This window comes from Fusarium vanettenii, assembly GCF_000151355.1.
Source record: "Fusarium vanettenii 77-13-4 chromosome 13 genomic scaffold NECHAsca_76_chr13_2_0, whole genome shotgun sequence".
In the NCBI taxonomy this organism is placed as follows: Eukaryota; Fungi; Ascomycota; class Sordariomycetes; order Hypocreales; family Nectriaceae; genus Fusarium; species Fusarium vanettenii.
The window spans coordinates 67,602-84,587 of NW_003315813.1; the positions used below are offsets into that span (position 1 = coordinate 67,602).

The 16,986-nt window shown below is 45.0% G+C and overlaps 5 protein-coding genes across 5 annotated transcripts; 2 read left to right on the forward strand and 3 right to left on the reverse strand.

The window, feature by feature from the left end:
* Nucleotides 1-680: 680 nt before the first annotated feature.
* Nucleotides 681-2,311, forward strand: NECHADRAFT_15701 (uncharacterized protein; the record flags this gene model as incomplete). The annotated part of the gene is made up of 8 exons (XM_003040186.1): nucleotides 681-800; nucleotides 846-947; nucleotides 1,152-1,235; nucleotides 1,294-1,385; nucleotides 1,501-1,539; nucleotides 1,590-1,657; nucleotides 1,722-1,950; nucleotides 2,014-2,311. Coding segments are annotated over 8 exons (1,032 nt in total), but the record flags the coding sequence as incomplete, so codon positions are not given.
* A 1,630-nt stretch (nucleotides 2,312-3,941) lies between these two features.
* NECHADRAFT_97919 (uncharacterized protein) lies at nucleotides 3,942-4,876 on the reverse strand (the record flags this gene model as incomplete). Its single annotated transcript, XM_003040196.1, has 3 exons — nucleotides 3,942-4,463; nucleotides 4,536-4,717; nucleotides 4,792-4,876. 3 exons carry the CDS (start codon nucleotides 4,874-4,876, stop codon nucleotides 3,942-3,944), a joined length of 789 nt encoding a protein of 262 aa, XP_003040242.1.
* A 3,448-nt stretch (nucleotides 4,877-8,324) lies between these two features.
* On the reverse strand, nucleotides 8,325-10,102 carry NECHADRAFT_54444 (uncharacterized protein; the record flags this gene model as incomplete). Its single annotated transcript, XM_003040197.1, has 5 exons — nucleotides 8,325-8,378; nucleotides 8,446-9,072; nucleotides 9,126-9,731; nucleotides 9,794-9,821; nucleotides 9,876-10,102. The coding sequence occupies 5 exons, from the start codon at nucleotides 10,100-10,102 to the stop codon at nucleotides 8,325-8,327; spliced, it is 1,542 nt and encodes a 513-aa protein (XP_003040243.1).
* Nucleotides 10,103-11,246: 1,144 nt separating this feature from the next.
* Nucleotides 11,247-13,354, reverse strand: NECHADRAFT_88027 (uncharacterized protein; the record flags this gene model as incomplete). Its single annotated transcript, XM_003040198.1, has 7 exons — nucleotides 11,247-11,823; nucleotides 11,882-12,182; nucleotides 12,246-12,574; nucleotides 12,637-12,920; nucleotides 12,975-13,074; nucleotides 13,136-13,161; nucleotides 13,220-13,354. The coding sequence occupies 7 exons, from the start codon at nucleotides 13,352-13,354 to the stop codon at nucleotides 11,247-11,249; spliced, it is 1,752 nt and encodes a 583-aa protein (XP_003040244.1).
* A 727-nt stretch (nucleotides 13,355-14,081) lies between these two features.
* Nucleotides 14,082-16,606, forward strand: NECHADRAFT_88028 (uncharacterized protein; the record flags this gene model as incomplete). Its single annotated transcript, XM_003040187.1, has 17 exons — nucleotides 14,082-14,099; nucleotides 14,142-14,168; nucleotides 14,234-14,350; nucleotides 14,433-14,532; nucleotides 14,577-14,599; nucleotides 14,883-14,889; nucleotides 15,188-15,210; nucleotides 15,367-15,374; nucleotides 15,412-15,425; nucleotides 15,713-15,717; nucleotides 15,798-15,803; nucleotides 15,978-15,990; nucleotides 16,155-16,168; nucleotides 16,354-16,377; nucleotides 16,414-16,435; nucleotides 16,472-16,480; nucleotides 16,596-16,606. 17 exons carry the CDS (start codon nucleotides 14,082-14,084, stop codon nucleotides 16,604-16,606), a joined length of 441 nt encoding a protein of 146 aa, XP_003040233.1.
* Between the last annotated feature and the right edge of the window lie 380 nt (nucleotides 16,607-16,986).

Genomic DNA, 16,986 nt, shown 5'->3' on the forward strand with positions numbered 1-16,986 from the left:
CCTAAGCTGCAGGGTCATCAGTCAAGGAGATTTAGTAGGCTGCCCTTCTGGACCATCAGGGTAGACACCATCAAGGTAGACGAGTGTGGTAACTTTAGCCTAATGTGAAAAGTACTGCTTACTGATCCCTACTAGGCAATGCCAACATCATCTAATCGATCTTCTCGATTGATAAGATGCGCTGATTTCTGTCCGACATGGGAGATGAAACCATAAGGAGGCCCTATTGGCTTCCCTTTGCCGCTCAGACCCATCCCTCGGTTACAACCCGGTGATGGGGAGTGGGAACTTGCACTGCGATAACTGCTTGTGGCCGATCATTTAAACTGAGCTTGGCGAGGAGTCCTGTCGGCTTGCAAGGTAGGAACAGGAAACAGGCCCGACCAAAGGCATTGGCTAACTGTCTTCGAGAAGTTGACGAGGTGAAGCTCCAAACCTCCACCACCTACAGGCAACAAGTAAGCTATAAAAGAGGTCTGTTGGTCTCCCGAAATTGATAGCTCATCTGGCAACGTTTCTTCCTCTGTCCCCCATCGTTTTTTATCTTCGCCATGGCGACTCAAGCCGCCGAAAACATAGCCGCGGACGACAAGGCCCCTGCTGGAGGCGTCCAGCCAAGGAGCGCCCTCCTCGATGATGAGATTACGGATGACATCTCTGTGAACAACCATGAACAGCAAATGAAGGACCGTGCGCTTCTCTCATCCGACGAGGAGAAGAAGCTCTTGCGCCGCGTCGACTTCCGCCTGATGATCTTGTGCGCCATCATCTTCATGATTAAAAATGTCGATGCAAACAACGTGAGAATCAGCCACCTTGATGACGGCGGAACTAATCCACAGCAGGCCGCGAATGCAAGAATCATGAACAAAGACACCGACCGGAACATCATGACACAGCTCAACATGACTGCTGACGACTACAACTGGGTCAGCACAGTCTACAACGTGAGTGTCTCGAAGCCAATATCGACAATAGCCAAACCAACATGGTCCACAGATTCCATTCATGCTTTTCGAGATTCCCACCAACATGATTGTAAAGAAGATGCTTCCTTCCAGATTCCAGTCGCGCATCATGGTAAGCGCCCAGGGGCAGTAAGTGCTTACTGCCAAGCTGTCAACAGCAGCATGGCTCACTGATCTCAATAGGTGACTTGGGGTCTTGTCTTAGCTTGCCACGCTGCGGTCAAGTCCAGCGCTGGCCTCCTCACCGCCCGTTTCTTCCTTGGTGTTGTGAGTAGCTACTTATCCTGGTCCAGGCGAGTAACGAGACTGACCCTCTGACTGACAGGCTGAGTCTGGCATGTTTCCCGGTATTATCCTCCAGATGAGCTACTGGTACCGCGCCGATGAGATGACCCCCCGGCTTTTAATTTTCTGTGCGTGATACTCATCATGATGCCTCAATGTTGCGAACAGAACACTTCACTAACGTAACCACAGACTCGTTCGAATTCTTTGCCAACATTGTCAGTGCCGTGTTGGCCTTTGGGTTTAGCGGCATGAACGGGCGACATGGCTTGTCCGGCTGGCAATGGTTCGTTTGCTTTCCCTCATGCTTGAACGCATCATTAACTAAACCTGCAGGTTCTTCCTGGTTGAAGGTGTGGTTACGATTGGCTTCGGCGTGTTGCTCTTCTTCATCTTCCCTGATTGTGAGACCCCTCCCTCCACCATGTCTTGACGGAAACAAACGATTGCTCACGGGTTGGCATCTAGTTCCCGCCCAGGCCAAATGGTTGACCGACAAGGAGAAGCGATTCCTCCAAGCTCGCCTACCACCAAACGCCCCTCGGTCGTCCGAGGCCAATTTCAAGGCAAGTGAGATCTGGGACACTATGAAGGACCAGCGCCTGTGGTGGTTCGCCTTCATCTGGGCCTCCAAGACGATTGGCAGCACAGGCCTCTCGTTCTACTTGCCTACCATCGTCGCCAGCCTGGGACTTGCGTGAGTGATAATTATTCCCGCAGAATATGTCGGTAGTGTTCAGACCTGACTCATTTCTTACAGTTCCATTGCCGAAAGTCAACTGCTCACCATCCCATCCTCAGTTCTAGCAATTATCCTCATTGCTTTCAGCAGTTACTTGACCAATTCGCTAGCCGTGCCATACCCAGCTGTTGCACTAGTGTATTTGATCTCTAATTTGGCTTGCTACGGCGTCATGGTCGCGTATCCGAACAATGGAGGCGTGTACGCTGCTACACTCATTGCTGCGGGTGTCTCGCTGGCCTGGTTCGCAACCATGTGGCCATGGCGTCTCCAGACTACGTTCAGGGCGACGGGATCCGCCTTTGCCATTGCCTGGGTGAACGCTCTAGGTGGAATCGGTACCATTGTCGGACCGCAGATCTTCCGCGCCAAGTACGCGCCCGAATATACTGTGTCGTTCGCGGTGGCCATGGGCATGACGGGCTCGTGTATCCTCGCCATATGCTGGACTTGGTGGCTCACTAGGGAGACAGAGAGGCAGACCCGTCGCCTAAGAAAGAGGCGTCTCGCCGCCTACAAGAACAACGAGGTCGTCTTGGACGACGTTGACATCGACGCAGATTTTGAGAAGAAGCCGAGGCTACATGCTTAAGTTAGTATCAAAGTATTCTATCCCGTGCACGGGTAGACAGTTATGATCAAAATAAGCGCTTCTGAGCACCAGAATAGCCCATCTTGAGGAGGAAGTTGGCCGGTTGAGTCGAGGAAGACGATACCGAATCCCAACAAAAGGACTGTGATACTAGTGGAGTGTCTAGTGGCTGGTGAGACTATTTCTGATGCAAACGAGGCAATTAAAGAGGCGGATGCTGTTGGCGATGTGATCGAGGTGGGAGGGGTAGAGGAAGATGAGAGGTCGAGTTGGGAAGAGGAAGAATTACGCAATATCAAAGAATACGTGAATTTCCCACACATGGTTAAAAACTCGGCTTTTGAATGGGAAACTATTTTTTATGCCCCATGGTAGGTAGGTACGGCAAGTAAGTACTGCATTAGAGAGCATTGTGACGGTACAAGAGCACGAACAAAGTTAGGTGTGACTTGGGTAAAATGATTGTTTACGAGGAGAGAATAACACTCCTCCGGGCAAACTCTAACTCAAGCTATTTACACGATATTCATAACTTGAGCGAGACCATCCATGAATGATGAAAGCCGCCTGACCATGGCACGCAGCATCGGAAGTCCGTTCTAGCAGCAATCGATTGTTTGGGCAAAGATACTCGGCATCAGCATGTTCTTCAGGCGTGGAAACCTAACCAGAACCTGCTCTGCCTCTTCGTCTACCAGCTAGGGTACTCTGTATGTGTTAGACCCATGTAGGCGTGAGTGCCTTGATAAGAGTCCAAACTAAACTCGTCGCTTGTAGATGTGGGGATCTAGAATGTCGTTGGATAGGCTCTAGGCAATGAAATCGGCGGTATCGTGCGATCAGAATGAAAAGCCAGACATGCCGAGAGATGTACCTCTGTGAAGTTATTGTATCATACCAGGCCATGTAGACTCGCAATCGCCTCCCCAGTGGGCAGGCAACTGCTGTCCTCCTACAGTTGCAGCCCTCGCAAATACAGCCGCTTCATTCAAACCACGTTCTTCGGCAACAGCCTCAAATACAGTGCGTAGTAGTTGCGGCCTTGTCGAGGATCCATACCATTGTGAAACTTTACACCTTCGCACGGTGTGCGTTCGCCAAAGTCTGTCTTGAACGTGTCAACTCCGAGACGAAGGAGCTGCTTCAGATGTCCATGGCACGATTTGACGGCAGCGGAATTAACTCAGAGTTTAGGCGAATTTCATAAAAGAGCAATATATCTTATTTATTTTATGTGAATTTAGTGGTTTATATACCTCGTAGTACCCTTGGAGATGAATCATGTTAGGCAATATTAGGGAAGTGTACAAGTCTGTTCTAGAAGTAAAGGTTACGACCTCCTTAACACACCAACTCATGACTCCCGGGCAAGGACATCAAGAGATGTATAGCCACCCGGACTGCCACTGGAAATATAAAGGTAATCGCCCGCGCTGGGCGTAAACTTATAATAGAACTGATTGTTCACATCACTGCCAGCCTGAGTAGTACAGGACTGATTGCCATCGTCATCCGTAGGGCATGCAGCTTTGGGTGCCGTACAAGTCAGCTTGCCACTGACGACTTGACAGGTCAAATAGTCGTAGTACATATCAGGGCCGGTGTTGCCAGTCTGGCAGTAGCCAACATTGGCCGGGTCAGAGGGCGTGTTGGTTAATCCGTAGTAAGCGCACACGAGAGTTCCTGTGTTCTTATCTCGCAGCCGGCCGGTGTCGGGATCGAGAATGAATGTTCTGGTAACTATGTTCCCAAATTGAGGGTTGAATAAAAGGATGGTGCCTTCTTGATCTACGCCTTTGAGGGGTTGACCTTGGACAGAACCACCGCCGCCGACGATGGTGAATGTTGGGGTTGCTACAGCTGCGGTAGTTGTGCCCTCGGCTTGAGCCGTCGTGGTAGTAACTTCGGCCGTGGTTGTGCTCTCGACCTGAGCCGTCGTAGTAGTAACCTCGGCAGCGGTTGTTGTCTCAGCCTCCGATGTTGTGGCGGTATCCGAAGCAATCGCGGTAGTAGTGCCCGCCTCGATGAATGTTTCAGATGATGCGACTGGCACGGTAGTAGAGGTTTCCGCGGCGGTTGTAGTGGGCTGCGTTGTAGAAACGATCGAGGTCATGGCTGCGGTATCCGATGCTGGAAGGAAACCCATGGTCAATCAATCACACCTCGTAATATCAACCCTCGTCATTCCCTTTATCTCGACTTACTGGAAGACCTGGGCTTGCAAGGGCCGGCTAGCGCAGAGTCAGTGACAAGAAGGCCAATGGCCAAGAATAAAACGTTGGACCGCATCGTGTATAGTAGCAAGCATTTAAAAACGATTGACTGAGGTAAGCTGCAAAGAAGAAGAACATGAAGCAAAAGAACGCTAGAAAAAGGGATGCTTGTAGTAATAGGTAGCTGGTCCAAAAAATCTCATCTCCCTGAAATCAATAGTCTGATCTAGCGCGGCACAAGATCGAAAACGAACTTGGTGCGCAACGGCAATGGGCTTGGCTATTGCTATCCTAGTAGAAAGAAGCGGGGCCAATGCAATATTTGCGAGGCACACAGGGGGAATATTATCTTCTCACATTTGCCAGTATCAATTTGTATGACCTTGTTTAGTAAAATGTCGTGGCTAGAGTGAAGGTAGCAAATCAGCTTGAGTGGAAACCTTGACTTCGCACATTGTAGTTCATCCGATAGATGTAATAGTGGTCAATAAAGCCATAACAAAGCCTTCATCACACGCAAAAGTACTATATAACCCACCCCATTGCGCCCCTATTGATACATTAATGGCCGTATTCCTCCCAATACTAGGACTCCCGAGGATGACCAAATCTTGATCGCTTTTCCAAGTTCCAAGAGTTTTCTAAAAATCACCTCACACGTTTGGTACCGATATGAATGTGGTAGGAATCTTCAGTACGTAAGTTTTGTACCAAGGCCAGAAGACTTCGAGCGACCAAGCTCGCAATCGGCGAACACCAGCAATAGCCTGAAAGGTCTTCAATGGCGCTTCGGTTGACCCGAATGTGCCGCCCGTCCACAGTGTCTACACAAGAGTTAGCATGCAGGTCTTTGGTGGAGGCCCTTCAACTCTAAGAGGTAGCTTACAGTCTTTCCATCCCGATAAGATGTGGCCACAAATTTCCACTCGTGGCCGTGAATGAAGATACCGGGAATAAACGGCAGTTGACGCAAACCATCCCCGGCAAGCTCTGATAGTAGCTTCCATTGTGCCGCTTGCCAGACTCCCATCTGCAGTTGGGCCTTTTGCTCAGATTCGCCGCTTCGTTTGGTCTCAATACTGACTGAAAGGGGGTGAGAACGCAGAGGCGGATAACTGGTATGGTTGATGGAGTTATCAGTTAGTGTCCGGCGAAGGTTCAGAGCTCCATCCTCGGTTGTAGACTGATTACCATCCTTGCTTGGATCAAGGTGGAACACGTAATCGACTCTTTTCCCTTGGAAGTTGTTTATCCGGTAACCAGGGAGGATGCTTGCGCTCGTGCTACCAGGAAATGTCAGTCGTTATGTGTCGTCATTCCAATGGGCTCAGAGTCGACTGACCATGGACTGACCATGGACAAAATCCATCGAGTTGACGGCCCCGAGGCCTTCTCCCGTAGAAGACGGCTCGGAGTAGAGGCGTATGAACAAGATTATTCCAGTCTGCTTCTTCCTGCTCCATATCATGGCAGTCCTTGGCGTCGCCCACAAACTGCACTACTTCATCCAGTGTGAGCCTATAGTCCCCAGCAGGGATGCTGCTTGGAGCAGCACCGAGCGTGGGCTCTGTCGGGCTGGGTGCATTGGCAGAATGGTCGAATACCCTAGGACGAAAGACAGCAAAGGTACGGGTTGAGCCTTTAAGGTGTGATATTTCGGGCTGCGAGAGGTTAGCTGAAGAGATTAGGCACAGAGCAAAGCGATCTTGCAGACCTCGAGATACCCAGGAACGACGCAACTCCCAGTTGCAATAGTCTCCATATCGATGCAAAGCTCTGCCAAAGCGTCGGGGACATCCGGGTCATCCACATCGAGTTGCTTTCGATCAACTCCACTGGGATAGAGGCCAAGGGTGGAAAACATCTTGCTGGGAGACGAATTATTTGATGCCTGGCTACTTTGATATGACAAAGAAGAAGTTTCCGAGTCACGCAGAGACGGTGCAGCTCCTCTGCTAGGTTGAGTTGGTGTCTCGTCGTCGTTATCGTAAGGCGATGCATGTGTTCCCAACGCGGACCCAGCCCCAAGCTTCCGTCTCTTATTCGAAGGTGTGATGGGCGGCATCTTGGAAACCTGCTTGCTCTCTAGTGAATCGCTCTGAGCAGGTTCATGCCGCGATGTTGGCGGCGAGAGAGGTGCATGCAAATCTGCATGGGGTCGTTTCCTGTTATTTCGGATGTGCTCTTGAAGAGCGGGCCTTATCCCAGGAGAGAGCAAGTTGTCGGGTACGCTATAAAGCCAATCGAGTACGCGAAGATCAGAGTTGCTCATGGTTCATGCGTAGCGATCATGGCTGAGATGCACGGCGATACGCGTGGCTCTATTGGTGATGATGCAAAGTTGAAATGGAAGTTGTCCGTGGGGCGGTTGGCGCAGCAACAAATGACATGCTGACTACACACGGCTGAATAAGCAACCGATTGCGCTGACACTCGACACCGTGAGATTTACGGATATGAAGACGCTTCTTTTTAAGTGAGCCTATCATAGTCTACCAGGCTTTTATCGTCCTTCTTATCTTATCTCCCTTATCGTTTAGAACTCTATTACTCTAAAGAATTTCGCACTCAACTACCTAATTGTGCTAATAAATAAGACTATTAATATTAATATAGAGGGTTTCTGTTTATTTATTTTTTTGCGCAGTAAGTTTAAAGCTATACAGTCTTGATCTTGATCCCCTTGTTAGAGTGCAGTCGCCTGGCAGGCAAGATCGGAAACAAACCCTCAAGACTCTAGGTTAGCAACAGGCCACAAGCTCATCTTATCCGTCACTTGCCTAGCAATTTGCCGCGTATCTACGCGCCCCTAGGGGACATTAAGCCTATCATTATTAATCCCAATATTAGGTATATACGATCTTATAGCCCGATCTTCTAGCTTAGTTAACCCATCAAGGGCTGGGCTTCAATAATAGGTTGCCCTCATTGCTATCCCCCGCTCGAATGGCTCTGGCGCCAAGGACCATTCTACAAAAATGTTGAGCGCACCCTTGGCATCTGCTTCTTTTCACTTCTTCCGCCCTTTTTCATCGATTACCTTGACACTGGTCATTATGGAACGCGTGGATGGAGGAGTGACGGCCGGCCAGTCTCATGGCTGCAAAATCAGCGACGACGAACTCCCGGTTGTCGCAAGATAATGTCAGGTTGCTCCATTGGCTTGCCAAGAACCGACACTCTCATACCACGCTCCGGAATCGCTGGGAAAGCTTGTTTCGTCCGGAATACCTTATCCCAGGAGACTCGCTCGCATGATGAGACCTTTTTATGAACCAATTCTTTATAGTGAACGGCAGCGGACATTCATGTTCATAATTTCTCAGCTAGTCACAGGTTCAAATTAAAACCCTTGTTCATTCTTCAGGATACTCAAGCAGCTTGACGGAATCCTCCGAACTGTCCCTTCCAAATCCCTTGTCGCTTCTTCAAAGGCGGTTCCGTGAACTTTTAGCCGTGCCGGATCAAACTACACAACACACCTCGCCTTAACAACTGGTGCTCAATCTGAACTTTTGCTTCCTCTAACAAACTGCATGTGTCTTTCCCGTCTTTCCTTGAAGAGAATGTGTTTCATTCTGTTTACTGTTAGTGATTCCTGACCTGATACAGATCCAACAGTTACGTCCATGGAGGAAGACTGACCTTGTATTCGGGATGAGCACCATCACTCTTGCCCAGAGCTGTTAGGTGCTTGTTAATATACGCTTCAAACCTCTTGGAGCTCTCCTTGTCCATGTCTTGGAGAAGCCGACAACAAAGGGCAATGTCACTTATCAGCGAGTCACACCGGGACCGTGTAAAGTCCTCCCTCACAACAATCCTCAACATCTTGACCCCAGACTTGGGAGCCATAGTGTACGCTGGAACCACCCATCCCCGAGATCGAAGATGATGAGCAAGTGCGAACTCATCGTAATGTCTGCCCTGCTCGTCACTGCCGTCCTCCTCGGGTGTACTGAAGCGGAAGGCAACAAGTGGCAGTCCTGCCCCGTTGCGCTCTGACATGACGATGAAGCCCTGCTTCTCGATGGCATCGGCGAGGTAGTCGGAATTACGGGTGAGATTGCTCATGATACTGTGGTAGCCGTGTCTACCGAGGCGGATGAGTTGGTAATACTGGCCGATGACCTGGCATGCGCTTTTGGAGAAGTTGAGGGTGAAGGACGACTGATTGGCACCAAGATAGTTGATATTGAAGACGAGTTCTTGGGGAAGATACTCGGGAGCCCGCCAGATAACCCAGCCGACGCCGGGGTAAACAAGGCCATACTGTTGAATAGGTTAGCAGGAATAACAGTCACAGATGCAATAAATGACGGTACCTTGTGGCCAGACACGTTGATGGACACGACCTTTTCACATCGAAAATCCCATTCTAGCTCGGGCACAACAAACGGCGCAACGAAGCCGCCACTTGCAGCATCAACGTGAATGGGTACATCGACTTTGCGGTCGATAAGAAGGCCATTCAGCGCCTTGATATCTTCGTACTGGCCAGTGTAGGTCGTGCCAAGGATGGCACAAATACCAATGGTATTCTCATCGCAAAGATCAACAGCTTGGTCGGGATCAATAACGTAGCGATCAGGGTCGCAATAGATGAACCTTTCTTCGATCTCAAAATAACGCATCGCCTTCTCCCAGACGACCTGCACGGCCGACGACATGATCATGTTGGGCTTGTCGACGGATTTTCCGTCGGCAAGGCGACGCGTCTTCCAGCGCTTCTTCATAGCGAGGACGGCGAGCATGATGGCTTCAGACGAGCCAACAGTAGAGGTACCCACGGAAACGCCAGCCGGGGCATGAAAGAGGTTTCCGATGATGCTGACGCAACGGTTTTGGATGTCAGCAGATTGGGGATATTCTTCATAATCGATGAAGTTTTTGGAAAAGGATTCCGTCATAAGCTTTTCGACTTCATCTTCCTGTTGCCATGCTGGTTAATATGTCTGATGACATGGACAGATATGGGAATGGACTGAGTTACCATGTAAGTGGTGACAAAGGACGCCAAGCTTTGAACCAGTCAGTAAGTTCACAAGAGGCATACCAAGGACATAACTACATACTTGAGGGCCGGGTTATTATCCAGGCTGAGTTCATCCTTGATCAAGCGATACGCAATGTCGCGCGGCATCTCACCATTAGGTAGCTGATGGCGGGGCAGCTCCATGCACGCGAACCGCGAGCCATAGTCGCTTGTCTTGAAGGTATCCTCCTCGTCGGTGGAGAGCTCGACACGAGGCGCCTTGCCTGGCTGAGTTTTGTGGGAGTGAACAGTGGAGAGATGAGACATGGTTGTTGTTGATGGCCGCTTGTGCCTGTCTTGAGAGTGAGTGGTTGCTGGTCAAGATTTGCACTTGATGATATAGATTGGCTCGGAAACTTCGGTTGATCGTGTCGGTGATAATTCATGACGTAAAAATGGATCAAGATACAATTCCGTCACCGTTACGTCGTGATGCTGATTTGGGTTTGCGGCAGTGAGACTGTGCGTAGTACGTCGGCAGGTCAAGTGTAATAGCCAGTGGCTACTGCACTGTAGGTTAGGGTTGAGGCTGGAAGAAGTGCATCAGAGGCTTAGATGTTTGGGAAAACATTGCCCAATGGCTAGAGGGAAGCTAATCTATGGCTAGACCTCCAAGTCAACGTGGGTGGGGGAAAATAACCCGATTGACGGGAAACGGAGTTGACGCCGAGGTCCAAGTTCGACTTTAGCAGCCGTTGAGGAAGTGCGCCCTACTCAATGACTAACTAATCTTTTGCAACACTCCAAATAAGCATCAATGATCAGCACTGTGCAGCGGCTTTTGTTGCTGATGAATGGGGTACGGAACAGGGCAGTGAAATCATTCACATGTAGTGTACTGTACGACACAGTGCTGAATTGAACATGGTTCTGCCTCGTGTGCTACCTTTACCTGTGGCCTCAACTACAGTGGCTATGCATGCGGAGACGAGATGGGGATGAATGCCTCGGCAATGGGGATAGGTCTAGCAGAAACTTCACCCTGGTCAAGTAGGTATATCAACAATTTTTTGCGATACATTCCCGACATCAAGTCAACTCTGACGAGTACCTATTTCAATTGTCGGTTAGATGCAAGACTCAGCTTAGACAACTCTAGGGTCCTTACGCGGACTTCAGGTTCACATTCTCAAAAACCACGGTGGCAATTTCCCCGTGCTACTAACTTATACAAATAACTAACTTTGAATAGAAGAAACTACTTGGACTCGAGATCATTTGGCAGGCACGAATTTAAGCGGTTCGTCCATATGGATGGTCTGACACGCCGTGGCAAGCAGAGCGAAACCGACGTCTTTGTTTGGTACTTCATGGCAGCAAGTTTCCAACACAATGGCTTAGACTGGCAAGACATGTCGTCAGGAGTAGAATCCACGGCGACTCGTGAGGTTGCTACTTCACTGCTACAATACTAATTGTCCCCCTTCTCATCTGCATCCGCCTTGCCATGCTGCTCGATATGCTCTACTGTCGCCTCTACCTTTTCAGTCATCAGCTCCTTGACACCCTTGAGGCAAGCAACAGCAACAAGAGCCAAGACAGCGAATGGGATAACGCTTGACCAAGCCAAGCGATAGGCATGTGCATATTGCCATCTACTCTCCGATATGGCTGCATTCCACACCGCACTGTTGGCGCCCTCGACGTCACTGGACCCGATTTCCCCTGTGGCCAGAGCCTGCAACAAGGCCGGCACACTCTTTTCCGGCAACCCTGCAGTCACGGCCGCCTTGGCTACGGCAGGGGCATAATGTGAGCTTAGCCGTCCGTTGATTATGGCATCGAGAACAGCAGATCCAAATGCTCCGCCAATCGCGCGAACGGAAAAGGCAAGTCCGGTAGCTGTAGACAAGTATGCGTGTGGAGCGGTGAATTGAACGCAAGCGACCAGGAGCGTTAAAGGTCCCGACTGTCCAATACCTGTAAGAACATTGAGAACGTGCTGGACGGTGTTCCATGATGGTCGGATGGCGGCGTAGCAACTTGATCTATCGGGGTGTTGTTAGAGAAGCAAGGCAAGTGTGTGGATACGGACCTAATACTTACACGGCGATAAAGAACGTAAAGGACATGATGAGAGGAGACTTGAGATCCTTAAACCTAGTGGCATAGAGCATGATAGGAATCGAAAGACCGAGATTGACTAGCGTGAAGCCGAGGATCCTGACCGAAATTTGCCATGGGTCTGTCTCGAAGCCCAAGTGAAGGATGATCTGTGGCACGATAGAGTTGACAGCCGAGTAAAAGACCCAGCCCTCCACTCCGAAAGCGAACACAGAGAGGGCAAAGTTTGCGTTTTGCTGGAAGAAGATGTGGGCCACAAGGCCGTCTGATCTTCCCTTCCATTCTAAAAGAGAGACAGAGCGTCAACATCAACCCAAGGTGGTAACGTCTTCAGGTAGGTACTTACCGTATAAGCCAAAGAGGACGAATAAGGCTAGACCAGCAACGAGCGGCCCAATTACGTGGGCATCAGACCATGAATAGGTCCCCCCTGCCCAATTCAGGGCGAGCAGCATGAGCGATACACTGCCGATGTAGAGGACAGACCCAATAGGGTCACAGGCCCACAGGCACTCCTTGATGGTCATCCGAGGATATTCGGTTCGCTTGGGTGGCCAGTAAAAGATGAACAGTGCCAACGAGGTAGCCCCGTGAAATGCAGCCTGCGTCCAAAAGATGTACCTCCATCCAGATGCGTTGGCATTTGTGACGGCCCCAGCTCCCAAAGAGCCAATACTACAAATGAAATCAGTAGGTTTGAAAAGAGCGAGCATGAATCATGGTAGAGAAAGACCCACATGCTACCAACAGCGCCGCCGATAAAAGCAAGTCCATTTGCAATTGGTCGATACTTGAGAGGGAGGATTTCCGAAGGGATGGCCTGAACGATGGAGATTGTAGATAGCGTCGTTCCAATCAGGATACCGCCTCCTATGAGAACGCTCATAGAAGTAGCCTTGGCTGACATGACAGCTCCGGCAAATGCGATGAGAGGCGGAACTGAGGCGAGGTACTTGCGGTCAAGGACATCGGAAAGACGCCCGACAATGGGTGAAAGCACGCTTTGCATCAACAAAGGACCCTGCATCAGCCGTTAGAGAGCAATCCAGAGGGAATCAATCATAGGAGGTGGTACTTGGATAATCCATCCGGCGACAGCCCCGTCACCCAGGTCACGGACGATGAATGCGATCACTGATCCAGCTGCAACCACGACAAACACCTGGGCCATGATGCTGGACAGTTTGTTGTCAAAACCAAGACATGATTAGAGGGAGGGAGGTGAGAAAGACTCACGCAAAGCAAGTACAAAATACCACAACCTGTTTTTATTGCTTGGTCATTATTCATTCAACGCACGTGGCTAGGAACGTTGCTTACCCATGATCTCCAACCAAGCCTAATATGGTAGGCATCCTCAACAGCAGCCTCCTGAATCGGGATGACATCGAGCTCCTTTCGATGTGGCTGGGATGGCGGCGCCTCGTCAATGTTGACAGAGGGCTTGTCGTTCATTTTTTTTTTTTTCTTTTTTGCCTTGATATTGATCAACTGTCATAACAGGTCAATGCCAAGCCAGCACGCCCCTTAGTCGTATACCCTTTATACCTTTTCAGTCGGCGATCGAAACTGACAGGGGGCTTCGACGTACCCGAGGCAACAGGAAATTACCCCTCCCGGTGTTGCATCTCGCTTGGCTTGAGCTGGGATAAATGCGCCCTCGGGTTGGCTGAAGACTTGAGTGGCTTCTGGCCCTTGCCGCTTTGAGTCTGGGGAAACCTCAGCTGGGGATCGGCAGTTGTACCAGGTAGATAGTGCGGGGAACCTTCTCTTGCAGCGCTATTGGTTGCTCTCATTCACGTGGCACTTTTGCCTCGTGGCTCACCAACGCTTCTGGTGCTTCCCCGTGGGGGTGGTGGTTCTTGGTTCTGTCGCGTGATGTCTTGAGATGTTTTGACGTGATAGTCCATCTCAGGAGAAGCCGTGGTTCTTGTCCAGTTCCGGCCACGTCAAAGTCACCACATCAGCCTGACCGGGATACTGTCCGCTTGTAGTTAGAGCGTGTGGCGATGATGGCCGGCTCGACATGAGCTGTCCTGATTTGTAAACCAGTTGCTTCCTTGTCTTGCCCCTTTTCTTTATCTTTGCATCATTGACATCGGTGACACTTCTGTTTCCGAGAAACAGATTATCTGATGCACGAAGAACACAGTTCATTATATGGCAGCATTGAAACCCCATCATGCACTGCAATGTTACGGTATTATGAGACGAATCTTAAGGGACACGTAATTTACCATAGATCGGCGCTTTTGCCGCCTTCTTGCTTGTAGGTTAGTCCCCGTCAGCCTGCACATAAATATAGGAAGAGCTAATTATTTCCGATTACAATAGTTCATGGAAGAGTTACACGGAAACCTTAACTCTAATGGTTTTTTCCGCGAATTTCTTAAGTTAACCGGGGCAGGCATGCGGATTGTTGTATCGGGATTAAAAGAAGAGGGAAAGCCGGTGAGATGGAGTTCAGGGAGAGTAGTAGAACAGTTGGATGCTATTCAGAAGAAACATTTGTCAAAAGAAAAAAAAAAAATAGTCCACGAGTCGCTTATTAGGAGGACAGATGTACTGGTTTCAAAGTGTTCCATATGCGGTGTTCGGTCTATGCTGCTACTCTACTAGCAGTGAAAGGCGTGGTATAGAATTATGTGATTACTAGGACATATATTATAACGTCTAGTATTTTCTAAGGGAATAAACCAAGTATATTAGGTTTACTATTAATAAAATATCTCAGTATTACTATATAATAAGGGTTATATCTTAATAATAAGTTAAGAAAGTCTTAAAAGTAATTAAAGTCTATTAATAGCTTAAGGGCTAAATATCTATCTAAGGTATAATAAGTATAATATATATATATAAATATCTTATAATTATTAAGAGGATATTATAATATAAAAATAAGTCTTATAATATAAGATTTATCTTTAAAGTATAAGATTATTTCTAATTAATTAATATTAAAGGATATTTTATAAAAAAGTTTTTAGGTATATAATAGGGATTATATTAAGCTATAATATAATTTCCCCTCTTTTATTAGTTCTTATCCTTAATATTATTTTTATAGGCTTTATTTTTCTATTAATAATAAAAAAACTTAGTTCTATAAAAATTCCTATTATTCCTAATTATATTATAGTCTCGCGCTATATACTATAAGAAAGCTCAAGTTATCTTAATTATTAAAATTAATTATAATATTATATCTTATTTTTATTATATATTATAAAAACTTTATTATATTATAAAAAAAGGTTATTTAAAATATTCTAAGTATACTTATAGAGGTTATTCTTATAATAGAAAGGGTATATTAATTTAATAAGGTAAGAGGTATATTTATTAAGGTTATTTTATATACTTATTAATTCTTAGTAATAATAAATTAATTTATTAAAAAAAAAAATTATTTTAAGTTAAAAGAAAAAAAAATTAAAAAAGAATTAATTACTCTATAATAATAGCTAAATAAGTATCTTTCTTATTTAATATATCTTTATTATTAAAAGTATTTTCTTTAAGAGTAAGGTATAGAGATATTAAATAAAGAGTTATTATTTATAAAAAAATTAAAGTTATTTAATTAATTAGAGTTAGATATAATAATTAATATTATATATTAAATTTATATTACTTAAAGTAGGAATTAAATATCGCTATTAATATAATAATATAATTAGATCTAAGGGATAAATTAGTTATATTAAGTTTATATTAATAGGGGATTATTAATATTATCTTAAATAAAGGTATAAGTTATATCTAATAATATACTTAATAATATTAAGTATAACTAAGTTATATTAATAGCTAAGGTAGCTAATATATAAGAAAATATAAAGAGCATATTTTATATATTTAGGCTAAACTTAGGACTAATATTATTAAGGTTTAGTCTAGGGTAAGACTAATATTCTTAGAGCTTAGTCCTTAGATTAATAGGAATAAAGTTTAGTCCCTTTAGTCTTATTACTTAGTTAAGTAATTCTATTAGGCTTACCCACTTAATATCCCTTATAGCTATAATATAAGGTCTCCCCTCTATTAATCTTACTCTTAAGATTATTTCTTATAGCTAAGTATTAAAGGTAAGTAATTTAGACTTATAAAAATTCCTTCCTTATTAATATAATATTAAGTTAAGTTTCTAAGTATATTTCTTTTTATAAACTTTCTAAAATATAAAGCCTTTTTATATATATTAATACTTTTAGGTCTAAAATTATACCTTATATATAATACTTCTATTAAGGCCTTTCTTATAAGGTAATATTTAATTATTCTAATTAATATTCTAATTATATAAATATAAAGGTTATATATAATAATATAGGCATAGCTTCTTTTTATAAATCCCTTTCTTTTTTATATAATATATTTTATTTATAATTCTAGCTAATATTATAATTATAAAAAATATTTATAAATATAAAAGGCTTAAAAATAAAAAGGCTAAGGTAAAGGTTACTTTTAAGGTAATTATAGCTAAATTAGCTTATATTTATTAATAGAAATATCTTTTAAAAGCGCGAGGTAATAAGGCCTTTAAGTATAAATTATATATCTTAGATAAATTAAGTAAGCTTTATAAGGAGTCTTTTATTATAATAAAGGCTTATTTTTTTAAAGTAATTAATTTAATTAATTAGGATATTATTAGCCTTAATAAGTTTATACTTAGTATTATTAATAGAAATATTTTAAGAGGTATTATATATTAATAAGGTATTCTAGGGGTTCTTATATATTTTCTAAGTCTAAGTAATCTTTTTATTTAATAAAATATATTATTTTATTATTAATTTTATCTATATTAAATATAATCTCTATAATATATTCTTTTAATTTATTAACTTTAGCTTTTAGTTTATTATTAGTTTTAATTTAGATAATATCTTATATTAATTTAAATAATAAAATATAAAAGATTAAATAAAGCTTAACCTTAGGTAATAAGTCTAATTTATAATTATATTTTAAGATTTTTTATTTAATTTTATATAATTTAATATATTTATAATTAAATTTCTTATTTTATTATTTTATTTTAATATTTTTTATTACGAGGTAAATTATATCTTTCT